We start from the raw sequence: 15,413 nt of genomic DNA, 5'->3' as shown, positions 1-15,413 counted from the left end.
TGCTATAGGCTTAAGCTGCTGGAGGACATAGGGATCTCTTTTCCTCTACTTCTATCTAATTCTGTTCTCAAATACTCCAATATTTCTTAGTTCCACTTCAAACTTTATCCATCCATCCATCCATCCATCCATCCATCCATCCATCCATCCATCCATCCATCCATCCATCCATCCATCCATCCATCCATCCATCCATCCATCCATCCATTATCTGACACGCTTGCCCCGAGTGGGGTCGCGAGGGGTGCTGGTGCCTATCTCCAACAGTCAATGGGCAAGAGGCGGGGTACACCCTGGATAGGTTGCCAGTCCCTTCAAAGGGACTGGAAAAGGTTCATCTGTTCTGTTCCTGTTTGGCTAGTTTGAGTTAGTCTCCCGTTACCTTTTCTAAGATGAAAAGTATTTAGGGATGAATGCTTCTATGTTCCTTTTGTATGTCTGCTGCTGTCTTGCTCAACCCCCAGTCATTCCCTGTAGAAGGCGTTCTGCTGGAGGTTTCTTCCTCTTAAAAGCGAGTTTTCCCTCTCCATTGTTGCTGTATGCTTTTAAAACTTTCCCTCAATAAAACATGGTTATAGTTTAAATGGTTGATGATGTGAGCAATGGAAAACTAAAGTCAAATTCAATGTTTTATGCCCACAAACCTAGCCATTAATCTTGATTCTGGTTCTGATATTTATACAGTCTAAAATTTACGGAAACTTCAGTAAATTTCTAAAGTAATTTAGAATTTGGTAGGATGAATGGATATGTGGACCTATGGTTAAATGAAATAATGGATGAATTACTGAATAAATGAATGGTTCTGCTCGAGTTTTCTTCCTTTTAATGGGAAGTTTTTCCTCTCCACTGTCGCTACATGCATGTTCATGAGGGATAGTTGTAGTCATTGACAAAATACAACTAAATATCCATTGTCCCTTCACGCTAATCAAGGAAAAGCTCATCCTACCAAGTCAATGACTGGATGCAATCAGCTAATATTCCTTAAATAGAAATCATTTAACCAATCTGCCCGTATAATCTGCATGAAATGCTTCTGTGTATTGCTAGAGGATGACAAGGGGTGTAAATACATAAATAAATAAGATATGATTATTTATTATGGTCTAAAACCTCACAAAATAAATGTTATTTTTACTTTCTGGTATGATCAAAAAATATGTTTTTGTTATTATTAGTCCTGAAACTAAAGTAATATCTCCTACTGAGCTACATCTGATCCCATCAACCTCCCCTCGAAGGCTTTAGCTACAACCAGGTTTCTTATCCTTGGTTCTGTTATCATGGGATCTTATTTTTTTCTTTAAGGCTCAATGCAAGATGTCAAAAAAGGATTCAGTACAGCATGACTAGTCATTGATCAGATAAAAGAAACGGATCAACTTCAAGAGATATGAAGCCAGTCTACATGTATCAGTCCTCTCTTACCCCTGAGTGCAGTTGGCATGGCAGGGATGACACTCGTTGTTGGCCTTGGCGTATTTGAAGATGAAGCTGTTTGCACCTTGCAACCCGTCTGGGCATTTCTCCACACAGTTGGGCCCATCTTTGAAGTGAAGGCATTTTACACACTGGTCTGGGCCCTGGGAGTTAAGCACAATAAACAAAAAAAAAAAAACAAAACTGATGAGAATGACTGATCAGCAAAGAGGTATAATATACAGTAAAAGGATAAGTTGGCCAGTTGAACAAAGAAAAGCAAGCTTAGAACAGGAGGAAGTAATGCAGCAAAAAAGTTAGGTCACACAAAATAGAACAAGGGCTAATTTAGCCCGGCAGAAATCTACCCGGCCATTTATAAAACGCAGATTTAAATTGCCTCCAGTGTATTCTGCAGCAGCCCTGCAGAAATTGACAAAAATGCATGGGAAATCAGGTCATGTCAAAAGCACCGCACAGTGAATGTGACGGAGGAGATGATAAACTGTAACCGAGCAAAAAGCTCAGCTGCAGCCGCGTGATGAATAAGTAAGACGGGTAGTGAAGTGTGAGTACGGATGAAAGTGAGAAAAAAAACAACCTCCAACTGTACTCTTTGTGTATTTACGAATGCGAAGGAGGGGAAGTGTTTTCCGGAGAATCGGATAAAATGCGGAGCTATAGCTGTGTTTGTATGCGTATGCTTGAGTTGTTGTCTGGGAGATGTTCTAGGAGTTTTGGCTCCATGCTCTGCTGCTAATGACTACCATGGTGACCTGATGGACAGCCTCTCCGGGCCTGACAAATCCAGGCACACGCCATCAATAAACATTATTTCTCACATCGCATGTTTGTGGGTGTGCATGTGTGTGTTAGCGCGAGTGCGGATGCATACAGATGTCTCAATGTAATCTCATCCGCATGTATGTTTGGACGGCTGTGGATGATTGACTCTGGTGTTATTTACTACTCAGCTGTGACCAGCATCTGAAAGTCACCAGCTTGTGTGCATCATTGAGGAGTTGCTCTCTTTTTCATCTCTTGCTCCTATTCTATTCTCATGGGGGGGGGGGGGGGGGGGGGGGGGGCAGCCAGAAAAGGTTAGACACATAATCACTTTATTCACCAAACTCAGCCATGCAGGACATTAGATTCAATTCCAGGTAATGCAACTTTGCAAATAAAAAGCTGAATTTTATATGTATAAACATATCATTTCCACATTAGGTTCACCATCAACTATAGGTTTGTGAAGCTTCTTAAAAACTTGGTGAGACTAAGATAAGAAACTGCTGAGTATTCTTATTGTCTATGCAGGGACGTCAGTGTAGTTTGGTACCAAGATTTTTAAAACTGAGAGAAACTTAAAGTTCCTGATAAACATGTAGAGATAAATGTCATAAACTGGCCTTTTACAGATACAATCCTTATAAAATTATTTTTAAATATATTTCTAATAATTCTTAGGAGAAAAGAAATAGTGCTCATTTGTAGCCATTTTCCCTTAGCAAAAAGTTTATTTAAGTATACTAAAAGTGCACTAATTTCATACTTAAAATCAGTGCACTTAGAGTTTACTTATTCTAAACTATATTTCATATATTTAACAATAGTGACTATACTATTGTTTACTTTATTGTTTACTAAAGTATACTTCAAAATGTCCCAATTTAGTTTGAAGAAGTACAATAAAAGTATATTCTTCTGTATACTTTCTAAACTTATACTTAAGTATTCTTAATGGAATTGATCTTAAGTATACTACTTTTTGCTAAGGTTTGTTACCCTTTCTTTCTCGCTAGGGTACACACCCCAATTTGACATGTGTTTATGTGCATGGGCGGTTCTAGATAGGGGCCAACAGGGCCAATGCCCCTGTAGTACTGCTTGGTGCAGGGGCCATGAAAGAAAGAAGTAAACAGTAAATAATATCTTATCATGAGATGCATGAAAAAAATGATACTGATTGGTCTATTTCTATAATTTCATGTTTTATCATTGTAGTTTTATTTAGAAGGTCATAGTTACACTTTTGTATCAAAACTAGTGTTGTGCCGATGCCATTTTTTGGCCCCGATACCGATACCAGATACCTGGCTGTGCAGTATCGGCCGATACCGATACCATAATAATGTTATTGTCATCATGGCTTTGTCAAGCTGCTGCCTACCTTTGTGAAGCAGGAAAAAATCTCATAACAAGTTTTTATTGCCTACCTGGAGTGGGTGACAATAGTTGAATAAACTTACGGCTCTCAAAATGGTATCGGTGCCCTATTTGTTGGTACTCACCGATACCGATACCACCATTTTAGGGCAGTATCGGGGCCCCGTCCAATACTGGCAACACTAATCAAAACCATCAATCTTCCAGAAATGAATATTCACAGGACAAAAAAATAACCACAGACTTATGCTAGACATCATTAAAAAAGATGGTCAAACACAATAAACTTTGGGTTTACTCTAAAAAATGTTGAGCTGTAAACTGTTGGAATTATTCTAGGTTGGGCAATAAATTAGACATGCAATACTTTAATCTGACAAACTAGTTAAAAGCTATTTTTTAATCAGAAATATACGAAAATTACACCATTTCCTTATTAAGAGAAAGACCCACTGTCTCCACATTTTATGAGAAGTTTTATTTGCTATTGTTGTCAAAGCATTTGTAGAGAAAAACTCTGTTGGATCCAGCCTAGCTAATAGTGACTAATTAGCAGCTAATAGACACCAATAATAAACCAATTATTCAGATGAGAGTTAATCAGAGCACGGTTAGCCAACAATTAACCAATTATCCCCTTCAATAACTTTTTCCTAATGGTTAGTCAATGCCTATTGAATGCAAAAAGAAATGGAAAGAAGCCGCCTTTCAATTTCAGTTGAATTTTACAAACCTGAGACGAGACATAAAAAGTGATAGTGAGAAGCAAACAATGGGCTTTGTTGTTATTATGTCATAAAAAAAGCAACAATGTGGTTCCAATATTTTGACTGAACATTTAAGCTGTTTACCCACAAAACACACCGCTTGCAACCAACTCTAGGTGCTTCAAATGGATTTCGTCAACACATATAGACGCCGTTGATACGCATCACTGGATTTTACCACACGACAATCTGGTGTGTCATTGGACAACATTGCATTCCCTTCTGTGATGTGTGTTTTAGTTTGTGTTTTTTTACCCAAAAAAACACAGGCAAAAAACACTTTTAATAAATTTAAATTTATAAATGAAAATCCAGAAATAAAACTTTGAAAAATGTTATAATCAAAAACGTTTTTGAGAGTAAAAACTATTTTCTATTATACAAGTTTGTTGGCTCTGCGCTGCCGTAGCGCAAAGATGTCTGCCTCCATTGCTGCGAGACCCGCTCCTATGTAATTATAAATAACGAATTCTAAGGCAACGCAAATATTAAGGTTAAGAGGCTGAGCTCGTAGATGATGATAAATAACATAGTTATGTATAATATATTACATTTCTGACTGTTTATCCCTGTAATTATTACACACTGTAGCTTTAAATGTTGTGGACATCGTACCAACTGATGTTTCGAGCATAATTCCCAAAACTGTTTACCATAATTCCTGCACTAGAAAAAAAAAAAATTGCATGTATAGTATGTTCCCATTATACTGTTTAAAAATACATGATGTTTGTGTGAAAGTTTTTGGAGCAATTTGCTGTATTAGCTGCATAGTCTTTAGCAGTCACGTATGCAGCAGTGCTAGTTTATCATTGCTTTCATCATCATCCATCCACCTTAGCAAACTCTATAAATCTCTCTCAAGTTCAATGCAGAAAACAGAAAGGCTCCAACATGATTTCACTCTAGCTTAAAGAAGATATGAGATATGCTGTATCTTCCAGAGACATATGGGAGAAGTATTTTTTCTGCATTCCTAACAATATGTTACAACAAAAACAAGCTTCATTCGATCAGGAGGTTTCTTACGGGGCCAAGACATGTAAGGCTGTTTCCGTCCATCTTCTCACATTGGCTGTCGCACTCCAGGCACATGGATCCATTGGCAAATTCCCGCTCTTCCCTGAAGATCAAAATAGAGATGCATGGATTATAGATCTGAGCGTAATCACAATAAAACATTGATTATGAGAAAGCTACAGCAGGATATATGAAGAATTTTACATGAGGGTGAGCCTATCTTGGTGCACTAGAGTAGCAGGCCTTCTACAGACTCGTCTTCCAAGACAGTTTTTTTTTTATTTCTTTTTATAACCAACATGAATAAAGAAACGACCAATGAATAAAAATAACTTTTATGTTTTTAAAATCACAAGCATTTACAATGGGAATAGCAGATAAAGATACATGCTTCAGAGAGAATCAACAAAGTGAGCATATTAAAATGAGATAACGAGGTATTCTGAAATAAAAGAGAAGGCAAAACATATTTTTCTTTATCCTGCGTATGCTGATTGTTGCAGATCTTCCAAACCCTTTTGTTCAGCTAGTTAAAGAGATAGAGTTGGGTTTTATTTTCTCACTTAGACTTCTAAAAGAGAAGACAGTAAACAATAGAGCTCAGTATCGGGTACATCCACTGCAATTACAGGGGCAGAAGCTCTGTATTGCCTCAGGCCATCGTGTTCTTACACTTCTGTGTGTCTACGGTTGGTCTGTACTGGCATCCAATCTATATGCTTCGGTCTATTTTTTCTCTAGAATTATCATCCTGTTTGAAGTGAGGCGTCTCCGGCGGGCAGAGGACGTCTGCTGTCAATAGCAACCGCTGCCGATCAAAACCACTTTTTACATCAGAAGGGATCGATTGGCTGGTGCGGAGGACGGACGCCCTCTCTCCCTTTGAAGGTGTGATGGGATAATGAGTGGTTTGTTTTCATTAGTTTGCAGTTTTTGGGGAGGAATAGAAACAAAGCTAAAGGGAGGAAAGAAACATTCAGACACTTGTTCAAGCTGAGTCATATTAAATTATTATTAAAGAGAAGATAAAAAGTGTAGTGTCCACTTGTTTTAATCTCATTGGTTTATCTATATCAGTGCAGTTTGTTTAAAATATTCCAAAATACAACATGTACAGATAGTCTTATTATAAAATGTTTACTAAGGACTCTCTTTTCTCTTTCTTTCCCTAAGTCCAAAATAAATTTGATTATTATCAGAGGCCACGGGACAGACATCTTTTTTGTTGGCTGAATGGAAGAAAAATACATGAAGCAGAGTGGGTGAGAGACAAAGACCACTGCGGCAGTGCTCTCCAGGGTAATTTCTATTCCGTCAAAGCCGTTCCTCCTGATTGGCCCTCTTCACGGCTGAAAGTGTGCGCCAAGGCCCCCATTGGGGGATGACCTGATGGGGGATTATCCCTGCTTTAGCAGGAATTTAAGCAGGACTGCGGCCCCAACCCTTCAGACCTCAAAACATCCAGCGAGCCAAAGCGTGGTCCACCCAGCAGAGCAACTTTTTTAATTAACCACTTTCAGTGCCTCCCTTTACCCAGTTCCTCCTTCCTTCTCTATCCTCAGCGAACACCATCTCAAGTCTTTTTCTTTTCCCCTCTCGCACGCCTTTGCTCTCCCTTTGTTTTATTCAACAGACTTATAAACTAAAGGGAATTAGCGCCTTTGCTCATTAAGAATGGATACACAGAACAAGAGCAAGCTGAAGAATCTTAAGATTTAAAATCACTAACCTGAAAACATTTTTAATGAGCTAGCACGAAATTCTTTGGAGATAAAGACTCCAACGGCCTCAGAACAAAGTAAAATATTATACCAATCAGAAGTGAACTCAGTATAACCTAAGACACTTTAACTAAATACAAGAAAATTTAGATTTAAAGACAGCAAGACTGAGCTGAAAACTGATAGCATTGACCAAGGACAACAAGACTTCATTTCGATTCGTCTTTATGCAGATGATAAAATATTTACAAAAATATGTCCTTTAAGCACAGTTTATCAGTATTTTTTAATAGCCATTTTTTTTCTTTAATGTATTAAAGCAGTTATTTCATTTTGGTTCTGACCGTAAACAGGCATAACATTATGACCACATGCTATATTAGTTGTGAAACCAACCCAACTAAGGACATCATATCCTCCTGCATATTGCCTCCCCATTAAAAGAACCGCTTTTAATGAGATCCTTTAAATACTTTTAAAAACCTTAAATTGCATTTTTATTAGATAAGTTCAGCTTTTAGAGAAGGAAAGCCTCTGCTTATATGGTAATTGACCAAATTTACTCGTAAGTAAGACCAAACTGAGGAGAGTTTAGGAGTTTACTCTACCTAGAATAAAAGCAGCTGGTGTAGTTTTTCTTTCATTCACGTAACTTAATGTGATGCCAAATAAAGCATTAAAATTTCATTTTTCTGCTTCAAAAAATGGTCATCTGAAATTCCAACCCATCCACTTAGGTTCAACATATTTCACAATTCCCATTAAATATTTGTTATTTAAACACATTAGATAAAAAATTTATTCTGCCTAGTAGAAATCCAAATATTTGCCCTGAAGAAAAAAAACTATTATTAGTTTTAGTCACATTTTGGTCATTACGATATGTGATAGTTTTAGTCGGTTTTAGTGCCAAGTAACCAGATTGACTGACAGCTCTTGCCTAGATATTACAATTGCTGAAGATACAATGCTGCTGTGCCATTCATCGTTGCTGTTGGGCAGAAAACTTATTTTCCAAAAATAATATTTTTTATGAATTAATGCCCTTTTTTATAAAAAAGATTCTCAAAAAAGTTGTGAAAATAGCAGATGCAGTTCAGCACATCATATCGGTTAAAATAGCAGACAAACAAGCTGACAAAATTTACAATAAAGGAATGGTTTTAGACATATAACGTTTCCATCCAAAAGCAAAAACTTCCTGAGATACTATGAATTATGCATTACACACAAATGAATCAAGCTTTATTACTCCAAAAAAGCAATGAACAAAAACATTCTTCTTTCTACTTTATTTCTAAAAACCTGGTCAGCGCTGCTCAGTTGTGGAGTAGATTTAAATTCATAGGGGTCTGATATAAATAATTCCACAGAGAAAATACATAACTGCCTTTTAATGCCTTGGCAATCTGGACCTAAATTTCAAAAATATGTGAACTAAAACTCTGAAATATTCAAATAGATAGAAACAAGAACTATGAGACTTTTCATCAGGGCCTATTTCCAAGAATAAACACTAAGCAATTAAGTATATGCTTCGGATATAATTAGGGATTCCTTTTGGTAGAAATACAAGAAGGTTATCGCCTCTTATGAGCTGGGTAAAGTCAAATCTTGATAGAGATCAGCCACATATAGTTTATTAAGTAGCGGGGGCAGAAAGAGCCATACTGCTAAGTGTGGACCATCAGTATGGAGGGTAAAGCAAAGATTCAGAGCTTATCCACACATTTCTGCACAAGCAAAGCTGGAAGGGCTGTCAGAGTTGAGCGTGCAGTACCAGACCATTCCGAATAACTTTCATCCCTGCCGCTGCTGTCATTGTCCCTCTGTGGTCATGCAGAATGTGCACGGCTGCACACCAGGTGGGTGGCATGACCTAACGGAACGCAGCAGCACGGCTGACACTGCTTAGCAGATTACAAAAAAATGATGCATTTTAAACTTCCAACAGACGACCGGTAACATTTTTGGTTAATCTCATTACGTCGACGGAAACTCACACCAATGAGTTGTCTTGTGTTCTGTCTTCAAAGATCCATGATTAGGTCGTCTGTTTTTGTTATCGTCATGAAAGAAGGACCATCAAAGAAATCATTTCGTCATTGTTGATAAAAACAACACTGCTCATACTACACTGGCATCCTCAGGAATCCCTTCCAATAGAGTTAAAAAACAATCCACTGAACTTTGTTTCTAAGTTTGAAGATAATTCTCTTCCCATCCTGGAAGCTTTTTTAATTCAAAATGTTACAATTACAATAAGATCTAAGCTTTATAGAGTAGCCCGAAACAAAGCCTTGTTTTGGCTTAGAAAACATGCAAATGGAACCAGAAGAAGGGATCCGCCTCTTAGGAATGGGGAGTTGTTTGGGTTCTTTGTTATCATGCAATACCCGATACTAGGAGGCGAAATGTCTTCAAACTTGGAAAAAAAAGTCCAGTGGATATTTTTTTTACTTTTTTGGAATGACTATGACCTGGATGATTGAGAATCTTCACCAGCATAATCGGAAATCACCCAAACCCTTTCTTTTTAATTATTTGGACGACTGCAGCTCACCTTTTTGTCAACCAACATTTAATTAGAATGTCGATAGAGACTGTATTGGCTAAGCAAACATACAAAAATTAAAAACGGGCTCATGCAACATGGATTCTATGGCTCTCCACTCCTCGTTTAGATTGAATGCCAACTTTAATTTCATCTGAAAAGATTAATTTGGACCACTTGGCAACAATCCAGCTATTTTTTTATTTATTTTTTTGTTAGCTCAGGTAAGACACCTCTGATGTCTGCAATTTGGGACTGGATTGACACCAGGAATGTGGCCCTTGATGCACCGGCTCAGTCCACTGCCCTTGAAGTACCCCTTATATTCCTAAATGGATTTTGTTTAACAATCCTCTTAAGGCTGCGGTTATCCCTTTTACTGATGCACATCTTCCCACATCAGATCTCTTTTCATCGACTGCCTACATGAACATGTGTAGGTACAACACTGTCTGAAAAAGTGCTCCCTTCTCGGTGAACAGTTGTAGTATTCCTCACTTTAGGAAGTTGTTGATCTTCTGGACATCTGTCAGTTTGCAATAATATTTTAATTCATTGGACGATAAGAGTGTTTTATTGTGTAGCTTGTCAATCTTTAATTAAAGGCTTAAAATTGAACTAATCTCATTGTAGAAACGTAACCCTGCCCCCATACAATTCATTACAATTGTAGCAGAAGTGTGGTCAAAAAACCAAAGAAAGTGGCAGCTAGCCTCACCTAGCCTAGAATGTAAATGGAGCAAAGTGGTGCTAGCAATTACCACACAAAGAGATCTTTAGGGTATAGAACACCCCCCTTTATCATCTAAGGTTTGCATACCATAAAAACATTGATACACTATAAAATATTTCATATTATGCGTAACAAACCTATATATTACATGGATATTAGTTTCTGAAATGAAGGTACCTATTTATGGCTATCAGAATAAAATCATGATTGTTTCTATGCTTCAGCAAACTAAATGTTGAACAATAAAATGTGACATTTCCACAACCAGGTCTCGGTTAATCATGCACCAGACATTGTTTATTGATATTTTATGAGGCAATCCATGCTAGTGCAACAGGTGGATATTCTGAATACTCCTGGCAGTATCATGCCTTCACTGTATGTACAGTACAGAAAGCAGGCATGCTTCAGAAGCTCCCTGCCACGAGCCTCTCCCTCGTCTTCTTCAAAGCCTCGCTGTGAGCTGCTTTTTCCCCGGCAACTTCAAAGCCTCCCTCCCACAAACGGCACCGGAAAGCACCGGCAACGAGTCAACATGACCAAGGGTTGCATGCTCTCATAAACCCTCTCTGTACGCACATACACTTGCTCTCTAGGGGAAAATACAAGCTTCATATCATGGCTTATTCTGAGAAGAAACAAAACGATGGGCTGCTAGGGAAGGTTTACTTTGGTGTGATTGGTCTACCAGATCTCATTCAAAACGGTTCCTCCTTTATTCATTTAGGGTTAGCCTCTAGAAAAGCTTTTTTTTTTTTAACCGAGAGACTACTCACAGCACAATTTCGATGTTTTAATAGGGTCCTATATTATTGTCTTAAGAATTATTAATAATTTTTGTCACATGTTTCTTTTAACAGTCTGAGTTCTAAGATCAGTACCATACATGTTTTCATGAATCCAACCATATTATAAGAGTAAATTAACAATAAACTTAAATTCTTTCCTTTTAAATATCCATTTATGTTAGAGCTTCTTTTCAAATTTCTAGCAGAATCTGTCTAACCACAGGATCCCAAAGAGCAACACCATTACCCAAACTAAATAATTCAAAGAAGAATTATGCTGGTTGAAAGGTTAAATATCTTTTTTGCCCAATATGTGGGAGAAGTTTTCCTCTATTTGCCACAGTTGCCTCTTCAGGCTCGATTTGTTAGTTCACGAGAGAGTGATTGAGGTTAGATAGTCTGGGCGTGGGTGTTCACCGAGCTGCTTTGTTAAGTCTCCATCACTACTGACCCATTAGAGAAAGTTTATAGGTGACTGGAATCCCACCTAAAACCCCATCACAGACTCCATTTAAGATGGAGAAAATAAAACTTTGGTCTAAAGCGACTAAAAGGGCAACAATGTGGTTTGATTGGCAACGGAATAAAACGATAGTAACCATGGAGCCGCTTTTAACACATTGAGAGTGCTCAACTCTCACCTGGAAATAAAAAAGCATCTGCAGTTGCCACTTGTTTTGTTACAAAGGTAGGATGTAACAGAAATCTTATATTTGTGACCAAAAAAAGGAGATATACACTATATTGCCAAAAGTATTTGCTCACCCATCCAAATTATTGGAATCAGGTGTTCCAATCACTTCCATGGCCACAGGTGTATAAATTCAAGCACCTAGGCATGCAGACTGTTTTTACAAACATTTGTGAAAGAATGGGTCGCTCTCAGGAGCTCAGTGAATTCCAGCGTGGAACTGTGATAGGATGCCACCTGTGCAACAAATCCAGTCGTGAAATTTCCTCGCTCCTAAATATTCCACAGTCAACTGTCAGCTGTATTATTAGAAAATGGAAGTGTTTGGGAACGACAGCAACTCAGCCACGAAGTGGTAGGCCACGTAAACTGACGGAGCGGGGTCAGCGGATGCTGAAGCGCATAGTGCGAAGAGGTCGCCAACTTTCTGCAGAGTCAATCACTACAGACCTCCAAACTTCATGTGGCCTTCAGATTAGCTCAAGAACAGTGCGCAGAGAGCTTCATGGAATGGGTTTCCATGGTCGAGCAGCTGCATCCAAGCCATACATCACCAAGTGCAATGCAAAGCGTCGGATGCGGTGGTGTAAAGCACGCCGCCACTGGACTCTAGAGCAGTGGAGACGCGTTCTCTGGAGTGACGAATCGCGCTTCTCCATCTGGCAATCTGATGGACGGGTCTGGGTTTGGCGGTTGCCAGGAGAACGGTACTTGTCTGACTGCATTGTGCCAAGTGTAAAGTTTGGTGGAGGGGGGATTATGGTGTGGGGTTGTTTTTCAGGAGCTGGGCTTGGCCCCTTAGTTCCAGTGAAAGGAACTCTGAATGCTTCAGCATACCAAGACATTTTGGACAATTCCATGCTCCCAACTTTGTGGGAACAGTTTGGAGCTGGCCCCTTCCTCTTCCAACATGACTGTGCACCAGTGCACAAAGCAAGGTCCATAAAGACATGGATGACAGAGTCTGGTGTGGATGAACTTGACTGGCCTGCACAGAGTCCTGACCTCAACCCGATAGAACACCTTTGGGATGAATTAGAGCGGAGACTGAGAGCCAGGCCTTCTCGTCCAACATCAGTGTGCGACCTCACAAATGCGCTTCTGGAAGAATGGTCAAAAATTCCCATAAACACACTCCTAAACCTTGTGGACAGCCTTCCCAGAAGAGTTGAAGCTGTTCTAGCTGCAAAGGGTGGACCGACGTCATATTGAACCCTATGGATTAGGAACGGGATGTCACTTAAGCTCATATGTGAGTCAAGGCAGGTGAGCAAATACTTTTGGCAATATAGTGTAGCTTATGTAATGCTTAATCCTTAGCAGGAAATGCTTCCGCTCTTCGCCAGAGGACAGGACTGCTACAAAAACTCTAGAACTTTAACTGGAGCAATCACAGTACAGTAGTTTCTCTCAGGGTTTTTCTGACTAATGAATAAATAACTGATTTGCTCTTGGAGTAATTTTGGTGGGTGACCCTCTTTAGGAAAGTTCCTCTTCTATGCGTCTTCCACGTGTGGATAAAGACTTTGACTGTGGATCCCAAAATGGTGGGTCTCAAAATGGTTTTGTTACCTTCCTCACACTGATAGATGAACAATACGTCTTCACCGCTGTTCTTTAAGGCATTTTTTTGTGATTTAATAATAACAAGACTTGGGGAAAACAGAATATATACAAACCTTAAGGAAAAAACACATATAATGCTGCTGAAAAACAATCTTTAAGATGATCGAGAAAATATTTTCTGTGTGAAAAAAGATGTCATTGTGCAAACTTGCTGGTTTAAGTGTAATGTTTTGAGACACATTTTCTGCTTTAGAATCTGGGCGATCTTTCCTAACACAAATTTTGTCCTCTTCCAAGAACACCCAAGAATATCGTCAAATATACTTTTGTTATGTTACAGGACAAACATCAAAAGCAAACTATAGGGTTTCTCTCTGACTAGCTCAGCAGAAAGCAATCAGAGGAAATGGCGTTGTCATTCCTGGAGAGTAGTCAATGTCAGGAAATGACTATGCAATTTCAATCAGAAATGGCGTAGTCAATATCCAGACATAGTTTTTGTACGATTCTTTGAGTCCATTCACGATAAAAACAACTCAGTTATTTAGTCTTTCCATTGGGTCACGTTGGCTGGGATTGCTTTCCTCAATTGGCATTAAAAGAATGGCATTAGTAATCTACATGCCGGGTTTACTCAGGTAGTCTTTGGTTTTAAAAATTTGTTTGATGACGATACGCATAAAACAAATCAAACCCGGAAGGAAATAAGTACAGCAGACATTAAATTAGTTACAGAAATGAATTAAGATCTACTCCAAGTAGGAATTGGGGAGGGTTTTAGTCACATATTCCAATCAGCCTTCAGCCCAGAGCAGTAAGTATTGAAATCTGTCAGTCTAAATGGGTCCTTATTCAATCTAATCCTCCAACATCTACAGTATTTAAATTGAATTTGCTCGATGGATGTAACATCCAACCAAACGTTCCTTCAACGCTTTACACGGTGTAATTCCTTATTGGCTCATCTCATTACATTCATACCAATCTGCAATTAGATTTCCTCCTTCAGAGCCCTTGAGGATGTTTTGACTTCATTCCTGAGTATTAAAGGAGCTTCAGTTGATTTTATTTCCTCTGCATGTCACATGCTGAGAGAAATGAATGTGGTTTCATGAAACCATAGGTGTCTGGTGTGCAGAAATAAAAGGAAGTTTATTGTCTACGGAGTTTGTTTCTTGAGTCTTTTGGAAGATGAAAGGATTTCTCACCCATCAAAGAGGTTGCAAGATTCAACGCAGGTCCGGCCTCGCTTAAAGTATCGGCAGAAGAGGCACTGGTCGGGCCCTGGACCCCAGCAGCCATCGTCCGAACACATGCGATCACACACCATTCTCTGCTGGGCTGAGACGAGAAAGAAAATAAAGAAAATTAACTTTTTATTAAAAGGAACCATTGATATTCCCAACACCTCCACCGATGGAGAGAACCCAAACCAGAATCCTTGGCCCCCAGTTCTCCTCTTTCCTGTCAAACTGCATCAATCAATGCAGTTCATGGAGTCACTGTTCCCTCCATCCGGTGAGTGACATAAGAAATCCCTGCACCCCCTGTCAACAGCAGAGCGCTCAGTCATAGACAGTGGGTAGACAGTGTTAGCTCTAATCAATCAAACCCCAACACAGACACTGGACTCATTAACTGGTTAAAGCTCAGCTGCAGCAAAGGTGAACTCTGATTCATGTTCTCGTTCAATTTTTTTAAATAATTTTTCCCTGTTTTAGCCATTACGAACCAACATGCCAAAGAGCCTTTCCTTCTTTTTGTCTGTTCGGCTTCTGCTAAATGTTTGGCTCTGTTGGATTTGTAACATCTAGTATTTGCGATTGTATGCTATCCTCATGTTGAAGTAGTTAAATGGTTGTAATCGAGGGAACCAAGGTCCGAATCCTGGTTGCCAAGTCTGTGAGTACAAATTTGATAAATATTGAACAGCCAAATTTTTTTTAACAATTTAATCTAACCCACTTCAATCACCCAGAGTTAAA

At 38.9% G+C, this 15,413-nt stretch overlaps 1 protein-coding gene across 2 annotated transcripts in view; it reads right to left on the bottom strand.

Moving 5' to 3' along the window:
- The window catches only part of LOC119780802 (receptor tyrosine-protein kinase erbB-4-like), a 465,078-nt gene that overhangs the window by 98,540 nt on the left and 351,125 nt on the right, over nucleotides 1–15,413 (bottom strand). For both annotated transcript variants that reach the window (XM_038280976.1, XM_038280977.1), the window contains exons 13-15: nucleotides 14,637–14,769; nucleotides 5,385–5,478; nucleotides 1,432–1,586 (exon numbers count right to left, since the gene is read on the bottom strand). In XM_038280976.1, the coding sequence (XP_038136904.1) occupies nucleotides 1,432–1,586; nucleotides 5,385–5,478; nucleotides 14,637–14,769 (382 nt within the window). The remainder of the gene's footprint in view (nucleotides 1–1,431; nucleotides 1,587–5,384; nucleotides 5,479–14,636; nucleotides 14,770–15,413) is intronic.

Source organism: Cyprinodon tularosa, unplaced genomic scaffold, assembly GCF_016077235.1.
Source record: "Cyprinodon tularosa strain WSP-4 unplaced genomic scaffold, ASM1607723v1 ctg166, whole genome shotgun sequence".
Taxonomy (NCBI): Eukaryota; Metazoa; Chordata; class Actinopteri; order Cyprinodontiformes; family Cyprinodontidae; genus Cyprinodon; species Cyprinodon tularosa.
This window is presented reverse-complemented; position numbering and strand designations above follow the sequence as displayed.